General features: G+C 44.2%; 1 protein-coding gene across 1 annotated transcript in view; it reads left to right on the top strand.

Annotated features, from left to right (window-relative positions):
* LGR4 (leucine rich repeat containing G protein-coupled receptor 4) overlaps positions 1-21,840 on the top strand; it is a 179,473-nt gene that overhangs the window by 150,288 nt on the left and 7,345 nt on the right. The window contains exons 14-17 of the mRNA XM_060263211.1: positions 3,750-3,821; positions 5,966-6,091; positions 16,732-16,853; positions 21,053-21,127. Of these exons, the coding sequence (XP_060119194.1) occupies positions 3,750-3,821; positions 5,966-6,091; positions 16,732-16,853; positions 21,053-21,127 (395 nt within the window). The remainder of the gene's footprint in view (positions 1-3,749; positions 3,822-5,965; positions 6,092-16,731; positions 16,854-21,052; positions 21,128-21,840) is intronic.

Raw genomic sequence — 21,840 nt, 5'->3', positions numbered from 1 at the left:
AGAGCTGTTAGATAAGACAGATCTTTCTACAAACTTGAAAAGGGCCCCAAATTTGCAGAAAAATGTGGAAAAAAATTAAAACATTGGTGCTTTAAAAATGCAAAAAATGGTAAAAGGAATACCTGTAGTTTTAACCAAGGGATTTCCTCAGTGGCTGTTACTAGGCAACAACAGTATTCCAGGCTGGGTTTCAGTAGATAGAAGGCAGAGGAAGGGGGACAGGGCCCTTTCCAGCCCTATTTTGGCCTTTGAGGGAGGAATTCTTGGGGCCAGGATTAACTTAGGTTGCCAGCTCCCGGTTGAGAAAGTCTGGAGATTTCGTGATTAAGTCTGAGGATGATGAAGTTTGGGGAGGAGAGAGGAGAGGATAGACCTCAGCCAGATATAATGCCCTTAGAGTCCACACTCCAAATTAGCCATTTTCTCTTGGGGGACAGATCTGTATCTGAAGTTTAGTTGTAATCCTGGGAGATCTCCAGGTCCTACTTGAAGGCTGGCAACTCTAGGCCAGGCAGCAACCACTGAGTGACTTGATATCAGCCAGCTTGCATGACTCAAATAGGCCTGATTGCTTACTACTGTTCAACAGTAGGTACCCTTTGAAAACCAGTGTGGTGTAGCAGTTAGAACTTCAGAGCAGGGTCTGTGAGACCCAGGTTCAAATCCCTGTCTTGCTGTGGAATCTCATTGAGTGATATGGGGCCAGTTACATACCATCAGGCTAACCTACCTCACAGTGTTGATGTGCAGATAAAAAGGAAGAGACGAGAATAAAATAAGCTGCATTGGTCCCCACTATGGAGAAAGGTTGTAGTATAAGTGAAGTAAATAAATATAGCTAAAGATGGGAAGCAGATAACATGTAGGTTGGTGAATGGCTGAGAAGGAAAGAATGGGGCAGGGACCTGTGGTACCACACAACTGGGCCACAGTTTTCCTGGGCAGAGGAGAAACTTAAGACACAGGCAGATAAAGGTAGTTTGGTGTTGGGTGGGAAGGAGATAGGATTGCTTTCTCTATATTAGAAAATTCCTAGATATTTGGGGGTGGGGCCTGGGGAGGGTGGGAGTAGAAGAGGGGAGGGACCTCAGAAGGGGATAATACCATTCTACCTTCCAAAGCAGTCATTTTTTCCAGGGGAGCTAGGGTTGCCAACCTCCAGCTGACTGCTGGAGATCACCCAGAATCACAACTGTTTTCCAGATGACCAAGATCTTTTTCCCTGGAGAAAACAGCTGCTTTGGAGGGTGAACTCTGTGACATTATACCCTGTTGAGGCTGCATCCTTTTCCAAATTTCACCCTACCAAGGCTTCACCTCCCAGTCTCCAGGAATTTCCCAACCTGGAGCTGGCCAACCGTAAGGGGAACTGATCTCTGTAGCTGGGAGATCTGTTGTGATTCCAGGAGATCTCCAGGACCCACCTGAAGGTTGGCAAGGCTAGAAGGAGAAGATGCAGGAAAAGGGGAGAGGCTATGGGGACTTTTAGAAAAGGGAAAGAGGAAATGATGGGGGGGCGGGGGTGGAAATGAGATAACTTCTTTGAAAGTTCCTGCTTGTTTCATCTGTTTTGTATGCTGTGCTGACCATGTGTTGGAAAAACAGCATATATATTATTACAATCAAATGATTTCTGTATGAATTGATGCTCTGGGAGAGTTAGTACAAATCAACCCTGGAATGGCAGAAAAAGTAAAAGTTAATTTATGATGACAAAGGAAGAGAGGCAGGATAATGCCCAAGAAGAGAGAAATATATTGAGAATATTTACACCTTTTTATGAAGTGCTGTAAGTTTTTTGGCAGGAGTTCTAATTAGGAACAAAGGATGCCACGCTGAAGCATGGATTTCATTGCCTCCTAGAACATTGTTTAATAGATTCCATACAGCTAGTGTTCTGGATTCACCCTTCAAAGTATAGTTTTATAGTATTCATTTTACAACTGGAAAACCATACACTGAAAATAACTATTATTTATATAAATATCTCCCTTATAATTGTGTGTGTATATAGATATGCACATGCACATTTGCTTAGGGGGGAAATCCATATTTAAATAAACAATGGCCGAGGTCAGATGCACATAAACTGACGAGATTGGCATGGATGAAAGCCAGATGCATGTCGGATTTTATGCGGTTGTCCAAACATCAGCATCTGGCAATGGTCGTTGGCTCGTTCATGTCCTGAATTGCCACGACTGAGACACGGACTTTTTTGATAGTACATTAAATCCGGAATAAGAATGCTTCCAACGACTCCCGTGCGTACTTTCTATGTTTGAACGCTCCAATATAGCCGACTCATCGCAAGCGCACATCCTCTTCCCTGCGAGAGCCCACTCCAAATTATATCATTGCGCCAGCCTTCCAACCTTCCGAGGTCGGTAAAATATGTACCCAGCTTGCTGAGGGGGCGGCGGGAGTGTAATGACCGGGGAAGGCAATGGCAAACCACCCCGTAAAAGGTCTGCCGTGAAAACTTTGTGAAAGCAGCATCACCCCCAGAGCCAAAAATGCCTGGTGCTTGCACAGGGGACCTTTCCTAAATGGGGGTGGGGAGGCAGATCGCCCACCTTTGCTGTCTCCCTGCCAGGGGAGGAAGATGACCCACCTTTGCCATCTCCCCGCCAGGCAGAGAGACAGCAAAGAGAGCTGCCGTGCTCCCCCCCCCCCATTTAAACACATCAGCGGGGTGTTTAAATGGGGGGGAGGAAGATCCCCCACCTTTGCTGTCTCCCTGCCAGGCGGAGAGACAGCAAAGAGAGTTGCCGTGCCCCCCCCCATTTAAACACCACACCGTGGTGTTTAAGGGGGGGGGCAGATCGCCCACCTTTTCTGGCACCTTTAAAAAAAAAAAAGCCAAGCACGATATCGCACGGTACTGCACTTGTGCAAGTGTGGAATGCCATCTTAAAAAATGAGGTCCGGTTGAGACCTCTGATCAACCAACGACGGGAGCAACGCTGCTTAGAACTGAAGGATGGAGGGATGTCTGATCAGAAAATTCGTTGTAAAAAAGCTGCGGGGTATAATAGCGACGGGTTAGGGATGGATTTAATGGTGAGTGTGACCACGGCCAATGTGTTTGTTTTTTTTATTCTAAGTGTGTCCTTGTTTGGACCAGGGTTTGGCCAGACAGCAAGCTAATGTTCTGGAGTGAAGTATGCAATCTGACCAGGTAGCTGAACTAAATTGCTAAGAAACATTAGGTGCAACATCTAATACATCAAAATGCTAGTTGCACTGAGAAAACCACTGTTGCTTTCTGATGGGCTTTGCAGAGGATGGCAGAATACCATCTTTTACTGACCAGAGGGAGGAGTCCGTATTCATGTTTTATCCGTATCAACAATCTGCACTTGTACAAATGTCTTCTATATATCAAAGGTGGTTGTATGTTTTGGCTACCCTTCTTCTGTTGTGAAGGTACTCAGGGTGGTTTACAAAATTTAAACATAAAAATCAGTAATCAGTCAAAATAACAGACATTATTGATTATAAACATTCATGTTTAAACAAGGGTCAGTATGACCATGGCATTTCACTCTAATTTTCCCAACAGGCATGAATTGTTGGAGAAAATTGTCAGGATGACATTGTAAATACTGTTAAGCTGCAAGTTAGTTACATGCTTGTCACAAGCTTAGTGTGACCTGAATCATAATGTAATAATTGAGCTGTGAACAATGGTCACTTAGAAGTGTCAATGTAAATCACTAACACAATGGTACTTCTTAAAATTGCAGCGATCTCAGCAGAAATTTGATCCACCGGATCGAAGAGGCAGCTTTTACTTCACTTGAGGCTATTACCAATCTGTAAGTAAGCCACTTAGCATTGAAAGGTTTCCAATTCTTTAATAGTAGTGTTTTCCTTCTCAAAGTCTCTGTTCCTGTTTCCTTGAATTCAGTTTTTAAAAAAATCAACAGCCAGTGTGATATAGAGAAAGCAAAAATAACATACTCCTGTTACATGCTTGCTGTACTTTAGTGGGGAAATGATGCTTGCCAAAACAGTTTGGTGTAGTGGTTAAATGTGTGGACTCTTATCTGGGAGAACCAGTTTTGATTCCCCACTCCTCCACATGCACCTGCTGATGTGACCTTGAGGCAGATACAAGTTCTTGCAGAGCTGTTCCTCTCAAGAGCAGTTTCTGTCACAGCTCTCTCAGCCTCACCTACCTCACCCAGGGTGTCTATTGTGGGGAAGGGAAGGAAAAGGAGATTGTAAGCTGCTCTGAGACTCTGAATGAAAGGCAAGGTATAAATCCAATCTTTTCTCTTCAAAAAATAAAATGTGAAATGAGACATTATTTTCCCCACCTTCATTTCCAGGTCATATACAGAGGATGAGGAGATGGGTATAAACCCTCAAAGTGAGATGAATGTTCCAGTCCATGCATTAGGAGAATGCATATCTTTAAAAAAAATGTATATCCCTCATCTTTGCTTGGGACCAGGGAAACTGTATTTAATTGTTGCTTTATTGTTTTAAATTGTATTTTCAGATTGTTTTAAACTGACTGTTAGTTGCTCTGAGTCCACTCTTGCGGAGAGGGCGGGATAGAAAATTAAGGCGATGACGATGACGATGATGATGATGATGATGATGATGATGATGATGATGATGGGACAGGAAGTTTTGAATCCAGTTTTTTTCTGCTGCTGTTTTCATAGAACTTTCCAAGCCATCATTATGTGGGGTCTTTAATGTCTTAGCCACCTTTAGACATGAGGAATACTTTGGTTAGTTAAACAACTATATTGGGCTGTTATGCTTTGCCAGGCTGGCACTAGCAGTTAGATTTGGCAACAGTAGCTACGTCCCTGGAAACCTGCAGCATGGAATGGCAAATAGCCGTCTTCTAGATCTTCCTGTGAAAGATAGTGGTTGGCTCTGAATCATATAGCTCCGCTGGCAATAGGAACATCTAGAACAGGGGTGCTGAACTCATTTGTTACGAGGGCCGGATCTGACATAAATGTGACCTTGTTGGGCCGAGCCATGTTGAGCCAGGCCATGTGTGTACATGTACCTATTTAAGATTAGGTAGCAGAGATATAACCTTTATAAAGGACACAGACAAACACAATTAAATATTTTTTAACTTAAAACATGCTTAAAACGTTAGCACTTGTTGGTCTTAAAGGTGCTTTCTTTGTATCGCTCCCTTGGGATCCAGGGAACTGGGCAAAGGAAGCACTGTCTCTTTCCTTCCTTCCCCATGGAACTGGGGGGAGGAGCTTCAGCCAATAGAAGGAAAAGACACTTGGCTCAGGTCTGTTGTGCGATTGAGAGAGCCTGGAAAAACAAGCTCTGCCTCCCCCCCTTCCTCCCCAAGGGAGGAGCCTCAGCCAATAGAGAAAATAGAGATTTTGCTCTGTAGCTCCTGAGCAATTGAGCAAGCCTTGCAAAGCAAGCTGTGATGCAGAAGGAAGTGAGATATAGGGAGAAGGAATCAGATGACAGCCAGTTTCTCAGGGGCCTGATAGAAGCCCTCCAGAGGCCTGATTTGGCCCCTGGTTCACATGTTTGACACTCCTGCTCTAGAAGATAGCGTATGTAGTTGACAGAATTGGGGGACAGAGATTACCCAGTTTCAAATCCCTGCTTAGCCATTAGACTGAAAGGCCTTGGACAACTCACTGTCTCTAAAACCTAAATTACCTCTCAGAATGGTTTTGAGGATAAAACGGGATAACCCATCATTTGCTGCCCTAAACTCCTAGGAGGAAGGGTGTGGTCCAGATCATATGAAAAGTGAAGAAGTTGATTGTGTAATGTTGCCTGTAGAACAGCAGAGCATTCCATTCATCCAATTGGGGAACCCCGTAAAAAGTCTGCCATGAAAACGTGAAAGCAACGTCACCACAGAGTCGAAAACGACTGGTGCTTGCACCTACCTTTACCTTTCTAATCTTACCCAAGTATTTCTGTTGTCTTCTTTCACCAATCTTTTTAGGGACTTAAGTTTCAATGCATTGACTTCATTTCCAACAAAAGGCCTGAGTGGGTTAAACCAGCTTAAACTTGTAGGCAACACAGAACTGCAAGAAGCACTGACAGCAAAGGATTTTGTGAAGCTTCGGTAAGTCAGTAACTAAATCTGAGTGCCTATGCATGAAATATACAGTGGCATTTATGTGGAATAAAATTAATTTCTCAATTCCGGTTAATTCAATTAAAATTGGCAGTTCCTTGGCAGTTTCTTCTTGCAGTAGTAAGAAGTGATTTTAGCACCATGCAGTAATGTATAAATCAGATAAATCTACCTGCCGTAGACTGGCAGTTAAAGCAGTACTCTAGGTTTTATTTGTGGGACAGAGAAATCTATCTTTGCCAGACCTATCACTAGAACATCCTTTCTGCTGACGCTATAGTGCAGCTTTGATTCTGATTTTTGGTTTGCTAAGTGGACACAGGATAAACCTAAATTGAAATATGCATTTATATGCTGAAAAGCCCATTTCTGCCCTTATGTCTCTTGTACTTTTATAACATTCTGCCCATTCAATCTAGCCAACACTCCAGTCCTTGTCTTTAAGAGCTGAAGTTAAACTCTTCTGTGAGAAGTATTCATATTTATTTTTATTTATTTATTTTATTAGGCTTATATCCCTTTCTATCCCACAAGTGGACTCAGGGCTGTTACAACATATAATAAACATTAGAACATATAATCTAATTTTAAAAAAAAACCAGAAACAAGATGCCAACTAAAACAAACAGCTTCAAAGCAGTCCATAATTCCTCCTGCGAGATGTTAGTCAGATGATAACTTACAGTGCCTGATTTTACTACCGTGCCCTTTTGACAGCCTTGGAGCAAAATAGCATATGAGGGCACTGAGCAGGTACTGTGAGCAGGGGAGTCCGAGATGGCTGAGCGTCTGCCACCTCAATCAAAGGCCTGGCAGAACAGGCCCTGCAGAACTGTAACAAGTCCTGCAGGCCTCTCATCTCAGATGAGAGCATGTTCCACCAGGCTGGTTGAGGCTAAAAAAACCCCAAACAAAAATACTGTATTATCTTAGAATCATAGAGTTGGAAGGGATGTCCAGGGTCATCTAGTCCAACTTGCATAATGCAAGAAATTCACAAGTACCTCCCCCTAAGTTCACAGGGTCAGCATTGCTGTCAGATGGCCATCTAGCCTCTGTTTAAAAATATCCGAAGGAGAGCCCACCACCTCACAAGGAAGACTGTTCCACTGAGGAACCTCTCTGTCAGGAATTTCTTCCTAATGTTTGGACAAAAACTCTTTTGATTTAATTTCAACCTGTTGGTTCTGGTCCAACCTTTTAGGGCCATGGAAAACAACTCAGCACCATCCTCTATATGACAGCCCTTCAAGTACTTGAAGATGGTAATCATATAACCTCTCAGCCATCTCCTCTACCAGCTAAACATACTCAGCTCCTTCAGCCATTCCTCATAGTTAGGACTTTTGGCCTCAATGTGCTTTACTTTGCACTTGGCCACATTGAACCTCATTTGCCATGTTGATGCCCACTCGCCCAGCTTCCACAGATCCCTTTGGAGTGCCTCACAATCTTCTCTGGTTCTCACCCTTCTGAACAATTTAGTGTCATCCACAAACTTAGCCACTTCACTGCTTACTCCCAACTCCAAATCATTAATGAACAAGTTAAAAAGCATCAGACCCAGTACTGAGCCCTGAAGCACCCCACTGCTTACCACCCTCCACTGAGAAAATTGCCCATTTATACTCACTCTCTGTTTCCTATTAATTAGCCAGTTTTTGATCCACAAGAGGACTTGTCCTTTTACCCCATGACTCTTGAGCTTACTTAGAAACCTTTGATGAGGAACTTTATCAAAAGCTTTCTGGAAGTCAAGGTAAAAAACATCTTTTGCAGTCCCTTTGTCCACATGTTTGTTCACCCCCTCAAAGAACTTCAACAAGTTAGTGAGACAAGATCTTCCCTTACAGAACCCATGCTGAGTCTTCCTCAACAATTTTTGTTCATCAATGTGCCTACTAATTCTCTCTTTAATAATGGTCTCCACTAGCTTTCCTGGTATTGAAGTCAGACTGACTGGCCTGTAATTTCCCGGATCTCCTCTGGAACCCTTTTTAAAGATGGGGGTGACATTAGCTATCTTCCAGTCCTCAGGAATGGAGGCAGATTTTAATGAAAGATTACATATTTTTTGTCAGGAGTTCCACAATTTCACCTTTGAGTTCTTTCAGAACTCTTGGATGTATGTCATCTGGGCCTGGTGACTTATCAGTTTTTAAATTGTCTATCAGTCGTAGGACCTCCTCTCTCATCACCTCAATCTGTCTCAGGTCTTTCAACACCCCTCCCAAAATCAGCGGTTCTGGAGTGGGCAAACACTTCTCATCTTCCACAGTGAAGACAGAGGTAAAGAATGCATTCAGCTTCTCAGTCATTTCCCTATCATCCATCAGTGATCCTTTTACCCCTTGGTCATCTAAGGGCCCCATTGCTTCCCTGGCTGGTTTCCTGCTTCTAATGTATTTGATTTGCCACAGCCTTTGTTCCCTTTTATTAACTTCACTTGGACTAGCTTTCCACTGCTTAAAGGAACCCTTCTTACCTTTTACAGCTTCCATTACTTTGTTTGTTAATCATGCATGTCTTTTTCTATACCTATTTGTGCCTTTCCTGACTCGTGGTATATATTTTATCTGAGCTTCTAAGATTGTAGTTTTAAATAGCCTCCAAGCTTCCCCAAGGGTTCTGACCCTATTTACCTTTCCTTTCAGTTTCCTCCTCACATGCCTCCTTGTCTCAGAGAAATTACCCCTTATAAAGTTAAAAGTGGTTGTGTTGGTCTTTTGGGGCAACTCTCTATTTATATGGTGAACTAAATAACGTTATGGTCACTGCTCCCAAGCGGTACAATCACTTTTTACAACTCTCATCAGATCTTGGGCATTATTTAGAACCAAGTCCAAGATCACCTCTTCCCTGGTAGGTTCTGTGACCATCTGCTCCATAGCGCAGTCATTAAGAGTGTCTAGCAACTCAGTCTCTTTCTCCCGACCTGAATACATACTGACTCAATCAATGTGCAGATAGTTAAAATCACCTATTATGACACAGTTTTTACGTCTAGCCACTATCTTAATTTTTTTCATCATTGTATAATCATCCTCTATCTTTTGATCCGGTGGGCGATAACAAACTCCCAAACTTCCTTCTGGGCCCACTATTTCGACCCAAAGCATTTCTAGAAGTGAATCTAATTCTCTGACCTTCTCAATCTTACTGGACTGTATACCCTCTCTGACATGCAGAGCCACCTCACCTCCAACATATCCTTCCAATATAATTTATATCCAGGAATCACCGTGTCCCACTGATTTTCCTCATTCCACCAAGTTTCTTAAATACCTACAATGTCTATATTTCCCTCCAACACTTGCAGTCCAACTCCCCGATTTTACCTCGGACACTTCTATGATTTGTATAAACATCTATAATTTCCCAGGCAAGTTAGGCCTGCAGTCTTCCTCCTGCTGCCTCAAGACTTTGCCAGGCAGTCCATACTGTTTGTCACTGTCTCAGTGGACAACTCTATTCCATTGCCCAGTATAAAAGCAACAGCTAACCCTTCATCTCTTTGAGATGAGTCATCCTGAACCAGAGACATTTCATCTCCTATCGGCTTTCCCCCAATATTCAGCTTAAAAACTCCTCTGCCACCTTTTTGATTTTAAGCGCCAGCAGCCTGGTTCCCTCTTGGGACAAGTGGAGACTGTCTCTTTTGTGCAGCTCCTGCTTGTTCCAAATAGCATCCCAGTGGCTAACGAACTTGAACCCTTCCTCCCTACACCATTGCCTCATCCACGCATTGAGACTCCTAATTTGTGCCTGTCTCTCCTGCCCTGTGTGTGGAACAAGTTGCACTTCTGAGAAGGCTACCTTGGAGGTCCTGGCCTTGAGTCTCCTGCATTGCAGTCTAAATTTTTCCTCCAGGATCTCAAGACTGCATTCCCCCACATCGTTGGTGCCGACATGTACCACAGTCACTGCCTTCTCCCCAGCACTGTCTTATCAGCCTATCTACAAAATATAGATCTACATATGTAATGTCCACTACCTTCGCACCAGGCAGACAAGTCACCATATGGTCAGTACGTGGTTTTGCCACCCAGCTGTCTACTTGCCTAAGGATCAAATCACCAACTACCAAGATGCAAAGCCCCCATGGCTCAGGTACAGGACCTCCATCTTTGTTGGATTTAATTTCAGCTGGCTCTGCTGTAACCATCCAGCCATGGCCCCTAATGCCCTGTCCAAAACACCTGGGGCAGAGTCCTTCCATCCACCAACAGATAAAGCTGGGTGTTATCAGCATACTGACAGCAACTCAAGCCAAACTCCCTGACCAGCTGGGTGAGGAGGTGCATATAGATGTTAAACAGCATCAGAGAGAGAATCTCCACTTGCATCACACCACATTCCAGCCAAGCACCACCCTCTATCCCTGACATGGAGAAAGGGGGAAAGCCATTGTAAAACAGTTCTCCATATACCTCCATTAGTGAGGCAGTGGGTCAAAGAATCATGATCAACCATGTTGAACAATGCTGTCAGATCAAGAAGCAGTAGCAACAGCACAGATCCACCTCAATCCAAGTGTCTCCAGAGGCCATCTTTAAGGGCAACCAACGTGGACTCCATCCCATAGCCAGGGTAGAAGCTGAACTGGAACAGATCCAGCATGGATGGAGACATCATTTGTACTTAAAAATATTTTACCAGTTTAGGCTGTAAACCTGTTCCACAGAATATGAAATCTAATTCCCTTGTGACGTCTTAATATAAGCACTTTAACAAATATTGGTCTGCCCCACCCCCACCTGTGGTCATGATTCTAAACCAAGATTAAACCATAGTTGAGAATCCTGGTTACAGAGAAAGATCTCAATTTGGTGATGACCCTGCAATTAGACATCATGACAAAATCATCACTGTTATCATCTGCGTTTCTCAATTACGCTACTCGTGGTATAGTGAAACTCAAGTACAGCCAACAGGATGGGACAATAGGGTTTGGACTACAGATATCTGAAAACAAACCAAAATCTCAAACATAGCTGAAACAAAAGCATGAGCTTCTAACATGATATGCTAACTCTTGCAAAAAGCCAGGAGAGTGGAAGCCTTACTCACCTCAAATGGGAGACCATTTAAGCTAAGTTGGCATGGTGGAGCATGGGGAGAAAGGTTAATTGTTCATACTTGTGCATTCTCTGCAGAGGTGGTTCTGCAGATCAGAGGGACTGAGGCCAGTAAAGGGCTTTTTCTGTGATAGTCAACACCTTGAACTGATCCCTGTAATTGATGGGCTGTTGATGGAATGACTGCAGAATTGGAGTGAGGTGCATGTTTTGCCTAGCCCCCAACGTTTTTGAGGAGTCATTTTTGAGCATTTTGAGGAGTGATTTAAATCTGTCCAACATACAAATCAATACCTGCTTCTGCATCCAAATGCCTCAATAAGATGGTATGGTCTACTGCAGGGGTGGCCAACGGTAGCTCTCCAGATGTTTTTTGCCTACAACTCCTATCAACCCCAGCCATTGGCCATGCTGGCTGGGGCTGATGGGAATTGTAGGCAGAAAACATCTGGAGAGCTACCATTGGCCACCCCTGGTCTACTGTATCAAATGCTGCCAATAGATCACAAAAAGCAACAGAGAAACATGACCGTTGTCAGGCAGAGGTCATCAGCTAAAACCATTAGAGCCATCTCTGTCCTGTAGCCTGGCCTGAACCCAATCTGGAAAGGGGCTAGAGCAGTGTTTCCCAAAGTGGGAGATATTGCCCCCTGGGGGGGCGCTGGAACAATCCAGGGGGGTGGTAGTAGCCTTGGGTGCAGTTGGGGGGTGGTGAATTAAAAATAAGGGAAGCTTAAAAGAAAAAGAGAAGAGGGTGGGAGGTGTCAAAACATCACGTTTCTGGGTCCAGAATTTCTAATTTAGAGAAAAATTCCAATTAACAAAAATAGAGGATTCCTTTTTGTCTGCTACTTAGTGCGAATTCACCCAATTAGACTGTTTTCTGCAGGGCCAGTGCATGGGAGTAGGCAGGGTAGGCGACCACCTAGGGTGCTACGCTGCCAGGGAGCGCTGCTGGGCACCCCCTTACTCCCCCTTCCCATGTGGCACGATTGTGCCAGCCAGCAGGCAAGCTGTGAGCCTTGCGTGGTTTTCTTCACAGGGCGAACGTTGCCTTTTCTTCATAGGGCAAACATTGCCTGTGCTTGTTGAAGACTTCCAAGGAAGCCTCCAAAGAGCACCCCATTTTACTGCTGCCTGCTGCTTTTGGGTTAAAAGTGGCTGAGTGGCGGCACCTTTCCATTGCACTAGTTGGAGCTGACAAAAGCAATGGGAAGGTGCCACCCACCCAACTGCTTTCATTCCAAAAGCAGCAGGCAGCAGTAAAACTGGGCACTCTTCAGAGGCTTCCTTTGAAGGCTCTGACAAGCACAGACAACATTTGCCCTGTGAAGAAAAGCGGCATTGCGGCAGCACTTGTGTGCACCACCCGGGGTTCTGGGTTTGCCTGCTGGCTGGTGTGATTACATCATCACCGGCATGCTAAGAATAACCCCCGTTAGGAGCACACCTGGGGGGGGGGGGTTCTGCCTAGGGCGGTAGAACCTCTAGTGCCGGCGCTGGTCTTCTGTTCCTCTTCTTGAGTTTTGATATTTTACTAATCCACTTATATCCCCCTGACTAGCTGTCAAAGAGCTAGAATTGTCCAACCAATCATTGGTACAAAACAACCAATTTAGCTGGGCCCATCTAGATCTTCTCCTGTCAAATACCTGTCAAACTAGATGGCCTCCTGTCAGTTGGAATTGAAATTTCAAAAATTCTGTGAATGCAAATGTTACTATAGTTGATTTTATAAAATAATTTTAGAATTTCACGCTTCAAATTGTCTTCTTACAATATCTTTGCTTACTCTGTGCGCAAATACGTCACTGCATCTTTTAGTCCATTTCTTGAAGGTAGATTTCCAGGGGGGCGCTGAGTAATTTTTTTTCTGAAAAGGGGGCGTTAGTCCAAATAAGTCTGGGCTAGAGCCTGTGAGTTATCAAGGAAGTTCTGGAGTTGGCCTGCTACTGCTCTCTTAATCACTTTGCTTAGAAATGGAAGATTGGAGACTGGGTGATAATTACAATGTCATTTTTTTAGGGTTTTTTTTTTAATAATGGATGAATGATAATCTGTTTGAGTGCTTGATGGAAAGTGCTCTGATTTATGATAGTTATCAAGGGCTTCTTTGTGTGGTTTTGCATGATTTTAGCAGCCAGGTGGACAAGGTTCCAGTACATATGTAGTAGTTTTCCCTGATCCCACGATCCTGTCAATATCCATCATAGTAACTAGGTCAAAATGGTCCATAATCAGACCAGATGATGCATTTCATCTGCCAGCCCTCTTACCAGTGGCATCCAAATGATAGTGTATTTGTATTACTTTATTGACAAAGAACCTTGCAACAGTGTTATAGCTCAGGGATGGCCAACAGTAGCTCTCCAGGTGTTTTTTGCCTACAACTTCCATCAACCCCAGCCATTGGCCTTGCTGGCTGGGGCTGATGGGAGTTGTAGGCAAAAAACATCTGGAGAGCTACCGTTGGCCACCCCTATATATAGCTAATTGTTCATAAGATAGTAAAGGTTCATATTTTAGGAGTTAGCAGATAATGAGCCACCTTAAACAGCAAGGATTGCTGTGAAGTAGCTGATGCAATGGTTGTAGAGAAATAGCACTTCTTTGCCCCCATCACTGCAGCCTCACAAAGTTTCCAATGAGCTCTGGAAAACTCTGTTTTCTTCCATCATCATTCTTGATGGCTTCTAGCCTTCTTAGGTCACCCAGGTCCACACTAAACTGGGCTGGGTTTCTCCCTGAATAAAACTCAGTTGGTCTTAAAGGTGCAAGTTGACACCTATTTTGTTCTGCTACTTCAGACCAACATGGCTGCCCACTTGGATCTATCTAAGGGTAGTAGAGTTCAACAAGGAGCAATCTTGTCAATGGCATTGAGGAGTTTCATGTTCCAAGTTTCCACTGCAGCCTCAACAGGACAAGTGTTTGGAATTCTAAAATCTCCTAGTGCATTTTGGAATCCAGAAGGATCCAAGAGTCTCTGATGGGGGGATCATTTTAACTCAACCCTCTTTTGTGGAGTGTTGGTGTCATAGTTACCCTTGCCTTCAGTAGATAGTGGTCAAGCCATGGTTCAGACCGAATCTCTAGCCCTGAAATAAGACCTCCTTTCATAGGCTCAGAGCAAAAGATCAGGTGTAACATGCGGCCCTTTTCATGTGTTGAACCTGTCACAATTTGAGAGAAGCTCAGGGCAGTCAAAGGGCTATAAAATCCTAGGCTGACTCTAGAGAGTAGTAGTCAGCTTGAATGCTGAAGTCACCCAGAACAATCAGCCTGAGGGTATTCATTAATTAGGTTGGATCAAAGATTTCATGAACTAGAAATTAGTTATGTCTCTGCACTGGGGGAGGAAGCATGCAAGCCCAAGAATTTTTTTAAAAAGTTTTATGCAAAGCACAAGCATACTATAGTTTCCATGTAGCAGCCTTTAAATAAAAATATTGATTATATCTGTATATTGTTTCTAATTCAGTTAAGTGCCTAAGTTATAGGTTTGTAGAAGTGGGAAAATATTTAGAGAACAGGTTGATTGGAGAAAGCACCTCAGTTTTGGACTTCACTACTACTTTGACCTCTCCGACTCCTCAAAATCCATTTTGCACCATTGCTTTAAGAAATAACTTTTTTAAAACCTCCTCAGCTTTTTTTCCTATTTAAAATTATTACTGCCTGTTTGCATCTTTCTCCTTCCCCTTGTCCCCATTCCAGAAGGAAAGTGACTGTAAACATTTAACCTTGCCATATGTTCATCAAAGACTTTTGACTTCAAGCATAATATAATGCGGTTATAAAAATATCATACTTACCAATAAAAGTATGCCTTTTGGTGATGTTCTGTGGCAAGCAATTTGTGTAGTTGCCTCCTGTACGCAAAGATTTGGGGAGAAGTCTTGCTCAGACACCTCTCCTTGACTTGTATTAGTGGAGCCCATCATGACCTATCTATCCTTACTTTATAGAAATTAGTCAAAACATTTATTTCCACATGCATTTGGAGAATGTGGCAGATTGTGGGTTAAGCTGTCCTGATATCTGATTTTTCTGCATTGTGATGGTTCATAGTTTTAATTATGGTATGCTTTCCTTGTTTATAGTTATTTTACCTAAAACAATGGCAAATAGCCATAAACTTTTCAACCAAGCAAACCTCCTCCCCCAATTTTATATATACACACACATCAACTTAGGATAGAGAAACTTTTATAACGGTAATGCACCCTGAGGGCCTTTTTTATGGCCATGTGGTGGGATATAAATAGAATTAAAATATGTTTGGCCCCTTTTTTTCAATGAATGAGACTTTCTGGCATGTCCTGGAGTGAGTTAAGGGAAGGGTGTAGAGAGCAGGAAATCCAGCCTTGCAGCATGAGAGATTTCATATAAACAAAGTAAACAATGAGAATGACAGGTGTGTACTTAGAACTTGCATGGGAATTCACTTGTGCAACAGTGTTACTCTCCAGGCAACTTGATGAGTTTTCATTTTTCTATGCACAGGTAATAACATGATTGCTTGTAACATCTTTTTCGCCTTAAGATGGCAGTGCTTTAACATATACTTGGACTGTAACCAAAGAACTTTTTTTATCGCAGAACTTACATAAAAAAGCAAGTTCACAATGTACTTGTTTAGACATTCAGAACTCTTGCTAGATTAAAAACTGTTCTTTAGGAAATCTTATAACCAGTGCCAGTGCATCCCAATAGGCCAGGTAGGCTAGGGTGCTACTTGGCCTCAGGGACGGGTGTCTCCTCCCTGCTCATGCCCCGCTGCCCCCAGTGCCCCTTCCCTGATGCTATGGAGCTCACTCTTGCTGCCTGTCTCTCCACCAACCTTCACTGCCTTACCACCAAGCAGAAGTACAGACCTGCCCCCAGTGCCCCTTCCCTGATGCTATGGAGCTCACTCTTGCTGCCTGTCTCTCCACCAACCTTCACTGCCTTACCACCAAGCAGAAGTACAGACCTGCCCCCAGTGCCCCTTCCCTGATGCTATGGGGCTCACTCTTGCTGGCTGTCTCTCCACCACCCTTCACTGCCTTACCACCAAGCAGAAGTACAGACCTGCCCCCAGTGCCCCTTCCCTGATGCTATGGGGCTCACTCTTGCTGCCTGTCTCTCCACCAACCTTCACTGCCTTACCACCAAGCAGAAGTACAGACCTGCCCCCAGTGCCCCTTCCCTGATGCTATGGGGCTCACTCTTGCTGCCTGTCTCTCCACCACCCTTCACTGCCTTACCACCAAGCAGAAGTACAGACCTGGGAAGGCTGAGCAAGGGTGGCACGGCAGCAGGTGTGTTCAAAGGTGCTCGGTGCTGTACCACCTGCCACCACCACACTTGCCCTCACCACTGCAGAGGCAGGTGCAGGGGGGATGAGGGTGCCAGAAACCCTGGCATTGGTCCTGCTCATAGCTAATTTCATTATTAGAAGGACTTACATAAGAAAAACCAAGTTATAACTTTCAGAGATAATGCTGCTTTTAAAGAAATCAGAAAAGCTGTCAATTATGGCTTCCTGCTGTTTCTTTGAATTTTCAGATCACTGTCTGTTCCATACGCCTATCAGTGCTGTGCATTCTGGAGCTGTGATTCTTATTTAAACTTTAATACTGAAGATTCTAACCACCAAGATCAAAGTCTGTCAGTTGCTCATGACCGTGGTGAGTGCTTAACTGAAAAAAGTGTGAAAACATACAGCCTTTTACACAAATGTAAGCTTCAGGCATCCCTGGAATTGGGGAACATGGCTGCTTTTCATGTGTTATGAAGGATGAGTTGTTGTATTCATTATTGTGGGAGAAACCTCTTACATGATTCCATACAACATATTTTGAGTCTTTCCACAGATTACTTACTCACTGACTCCTTTCACAAATAATGCAAAAGGATGCTTATTCTAATTTGTAAAAGTAGGCTCTGGTCTGTAGGTGATTGCTCAGTCTTAGTGTCCCTTCACAAATCCTAGTTTCAGAGCTTTCTTTCTCTTCTTGATCTTGTCTATAAAATTCTGGCTCTGTTCTCAGCTTGAATGGCAACTCCTGGCTAAAGGAAACTTTCACCATGTTGTCAATTTAACTTTCAATTGACCAGTGTTACCATAAGGCCATAGAGCCACATCCCCAAGGGGGTGACCAAGGGGTAAAAGGTTTAAGGAGGGTAGGGAAATGGCTGAGAAGCTGAATGCATTTTTTGCCTCCGTCTTCACTGTGGAAGATGAGAAATGTTTGCCACTCCACAACCGCTGATTTCGGGAGGGGTGTTGAAAGACCTGAGTCAGATTGAGGTGACGAGAGAGGAGGTCCTACAACTGATAGTTTAAAAACTGATAAGTCACCAGGCCTGGATGACATATATTCAAGAGTTCTGAAAGAACTCAAAGGTGAAATTATGGAACTCCTGACAAAAATCTGTAATCATTCATTGAAATCTGCCTCCGTTCCTGAGGACTGGAAGGTAGCTAATGTCACCCCATCTTTAAAAAGGGTTCCAGAGGAGATCCAGGAAATTACAGACCAGTCAGTCTGACTTAAATACAAGGAAAGTTAGTGGAAACAGTTATTAAAGAGAGAATTAGTAGGCATATTGATGAACAAACGTTATTGAGGAAGACTCAGCAGGGGTTCTGTAAGGGAAGATCTTTTCTCACTAACCTGTTGGAGTTATTAGGGGGTGAACAAACATGTGGACAAAGGGACCCCAAAAGATGTTGCTTACCTTGACTTCCAGAAAGCTTTTAATAAAGTTTCTCATCAAAGGCTCCTTAGTAAGCTCGAGAGTCATGGGGTAAAAGAACAAATCCTCTTTGGATCAAAATTGGCTAATTAATAGGAAACAGTGAGTATAAATGGGCAATTTTCACAGTGGAGGGTGGTAAGTAGTGGGTACTGCAGGGCTCAGTACTGGGTCTGATGCTTTTTAACTTGTTCATTAATGATTTGGAGTTGGGAGTAAGCAATGAAGTGGCTAAGTTTGCAGATGACACTAAATTGTTCAGGATGGTGAGAACCAGAGAGGATTGTGAGGAACTCCAAAGGGATCTGTGGAGGCTGGGTGAGTGGGCATCAACATGGCAAATGAGGTTCGATGTGGCCAAGTGCAAAGTAATGCGCATTGAGGCCAAAAGTCCGAACTATAAATACAAGTTGATGTGGTGTGAATTGACAGAGACTGACCAAGAGAGATCTTGGGGTCATGGTAGATAACTCACTGAAAATGTCGAGACAGTGTGTGACTGCAATGAAAAAGGCCAATGCTATGCTGGGAATTATTAGGAAGGGAATTGAAAACAAATCAGCCAGTATCATAATGCCCCTGTATTAATCGATGGTGTGGCCTCATTTGGAATACTGTGTACAGTTCTGGTCACTGCTCCTCAAAAAAAATATTATAGCTTTGGAAAAAGTTCAGAAAAGGGCAACTTGAATGATTAAAGGGTTCGAACACTTTCGTTATGAAGGAAGGTTAAAACACTAGGGGCTCTTTAACTTGGAGAAATGTCGACTGACGGGTGACATGATAGAGGTTTACAAGATTATGCATGGGATAGAGAAGATAAAGAAGTACTTTTATCCCTTTCTCACAATAAGAGAACTTGTGGACATTCAATGAAATTGCTGGGCAGTCGGGTTAGTACTGATAAAAGGAAGTACTTCTTCACCCAAAGGGTGATTAACACATGGAATACACTGCCACAGGAGGTGGTGACTGCTGCAAGCATAGCCATCTTCAAGGGGGATTGGATCAACATATGGAGAAGAGGTCCATCAGTGGCTATTAGCCACAGCATATTGTTGGAACTCTCTGCCTGGGGTAGTGATGCTCTGTATTCTTGGTGCTTGGGAGGGCACAGTGTGAGGGCTTCTAGTGTTCTGGCCCCACTGAGGGACCTCCTGAAGGTGCCTGGGGTTTTTTTGGCCACTGTGTGACACAGAGTGCTGGACTGGATGGGCTTGTCTTATGTTCTTACCAACATGGCTTCTCTTATGTTCTTACCCCCTAGTTAAACTCTGTGACATCTAACATTAACACTGTCTTCACACAAAATCAGAAAAATCCCAATAAAACTTCAGCATTGCTGCCCCTAAACATGTAATGGTCCAAGAGAACACTGCTGCTCCCAAGTTTTATCCCAAAACTAGAAACCTTTATTCTGCTGCAGCAAGTTAGGCCTGTGTGGTGGTGGTGATACGCCATTCTTAACAATGTTGTTATATCATAACCATTCAGTGATATTGGTCAGTTGTCTCATGCTTCAAACTACCATTTTCTTAGCGTGTTTATCCTATTTTATTGTACTACACCACATGTGAGAAAGGTCAGAACCTCTTACCTCATAGAATTGGAAGGGACCTCCAAGGTCATCTAGTCCAACCCTTTGCATAGTGCAGGAAATTCACAAATACCTCCCCCCCCCACAGACACACATAGTGACCCTTGCTCCATGCCCAGAAGATGGCAAAACACCTCCAGGATTCCTGGCCAAACTGCCCTGGAGAACAATTGCTTCCTGATCCCAAAGTGGCAATCAGCATTTCCCTGGGAATGTAAAAAAGGGCCATGAGAACTAAACACTGATGCAGCCCTTCCTGCCCTCCCTCCCATGATCTGCTTAAGTTCACAGAATCACCATTGCTGTCATATGGCCATCTAGCCTCTGCTTTAAAACCTCTAAAGAGAGAGAACCTAGCCTTTCCAAGGAAGCCTGTTCTACTCTCATCACCAGGGGCGGCCCGACACCCCATGGCGCCCTAGGCCAACTCACTGCCTGGCGCCACCCTCACTCCGCAGCTCCCCTCCCCCCCGCGCCTCCTCTCTCCCTTCCCCATAGCATGTTAATTTCAAAACTGGAACGGGCTCTAGTGCCGCGTTTCAGCTATCTAAAGCCCCCTCCCGCCTCCTTGTCTTCCCTCCCTTCCCCAGTGCATGTTAATTTCAAAGCGCCACCCCCCCCCCCCCCGCGATCAGAAAAACCACGCCACGGGGCCACACTCCCAGTATGTCAAGAGCAGCATCCTGAAAGGGTGGTCCCGTGGCTGCTGAGCTGACTTCTCTCGATCCAGGAAGTGGGGAGGGGAGGAATCGGCAGCCGTGGGACCACCCTTTAAGGACGCTGCTCCTGACAGACTGGGAGTGCGGCCCCGTGGCGCGGTTTTTCCGTTCGCTGAGAGGGGGCTTTGAAATTAACATGCAGTGGCAAAGGGAGGGAGGAGAAGGAGGCGGGAGGGGGCTTTAGATAGCTGGAACACGGCACTAGAGTCCGTTCCGACTTAGAAATTAACATGCTGTGGGGAAGGGAGGGAGGAGGCTCTGGGGGGGGGCAAACTAGGTGGTTGTGGGGGGAGGCCGATTTTGCTACCCCTGCCCTGCTGCCACCCTAGGCAACCACCTAGTTTGTCTAGGGGGGGAGCCGGCCCTGCTCATCACCCACTAAACTACCTAAAGTTCAAGTCTGCACATCAATAATCTCACCTGATTTATTCCTCCCTTTTTGTAATTTTCTGTAAAACCAAGGTAAAGGGTTTTCTTTATCCTGTTGTGTCTAAAGAAACAGTCTCAAGAAAGCTCATATTGGAATAAGTGTTCATCTTTAAGGTGACTTTTGTTTTTCTACAATAGCCTAATATGGCTACCCCACTGGAACCTATTTTTCCATTGCTTGAACTTATTTGTTTCTGCTAACAATAAGCTACCATTGTTAATTTAATTAAAACATAGCTTTGCATGATTTCTGATCCAAGGCACTGAGAATTAGAAGTGCTCTTTGAAATGACCCTGCAGGGTTTTATGTGAATTCTCAAGCAGAATAGTCATCCACTAAATAATGTTTCTCCAGGCCTGATCTTCTGCCCTTTTTATTTAGGTGCGGTAGATGACCTAATCAGTGATGATAATGAGGAACTTGGTCAGACAGTAATACATTGTACGCCCACAACAGGTAAATTGACCCACAGATTAATGCTCTAGCAACATACTTTGTTTTGTGTTCTAAGTGTTGATTGGATAGTGAACAGAATCCACAAATCTGATGAAGAGTGCAAATTTCATGAGTTATGATGCAGTAACGCAAACATAAGACTGGGATGTGGGGTTTGAAGTGAGTACACTGTGACATTTCCTACAGGCTAGTACAGTAGAGTATATTAAAATGTTGGATTTAAAAGTACTAATACTGCTTGTAAGGATGGTATTCAGGGGTCATTTCGTAGAAAAATAGGTGGTGGAGCTCATCCAGGGATTGTTATGCAGCTGTACATAGTATTCAATGGACAAGGAGGTGGAACTCTCACAGAGGGAGGTGGAACTCATAGGCCGTTTTCCCACTCACGTTTTACTGGCGCCACGACCATCCTGACGCCGGCGAATCTGCCTGGATTTCGCAACAGAAGCGCCGGCGCTCCCAGAAGCGCCGGCGCTTTCCGTCGCTAAGCCAGCGCAAACGTTTTCCTGCATCTTTGCGATTTCCGTTTGCGCTGGCTTAGCGACAGAAGTAGCCGGCGCTTCTGGGAGCGCCGGAGCTTCTGATGCGAAATCCAGGCAGATTCGCCGGCGTCAGGATGGTCGTGGCGCCAGTAAAACGTGAGTGGGAAAACGGCCTTAGAAAGGTTTAGGAGCTGTGCTCCTGTGAACTCCCACTGAATCTGAGGCCTG

Source organism: Heteronotia binoei, chromosome 21, assembly GCF_032191835.1.
Source record: "Heteronotia binoei isolate CCM8104 ecotype False Entrance Well chromosome 21, APGP_CSIRO_Hbin_v1, whole genome shotgun sequence".
Lineage (NCBI taxonomy): Eukaryota > Metazoa > Chordata > Lepidosauria > Squamata > Gekkonidae > Heteronotia > Heteronotia binoei.
The sequence above is the reverse complement of the archived record's forward strand: the minus strand, read 5'-3'. Positions and strand labels throughout refer to the sequence as shown.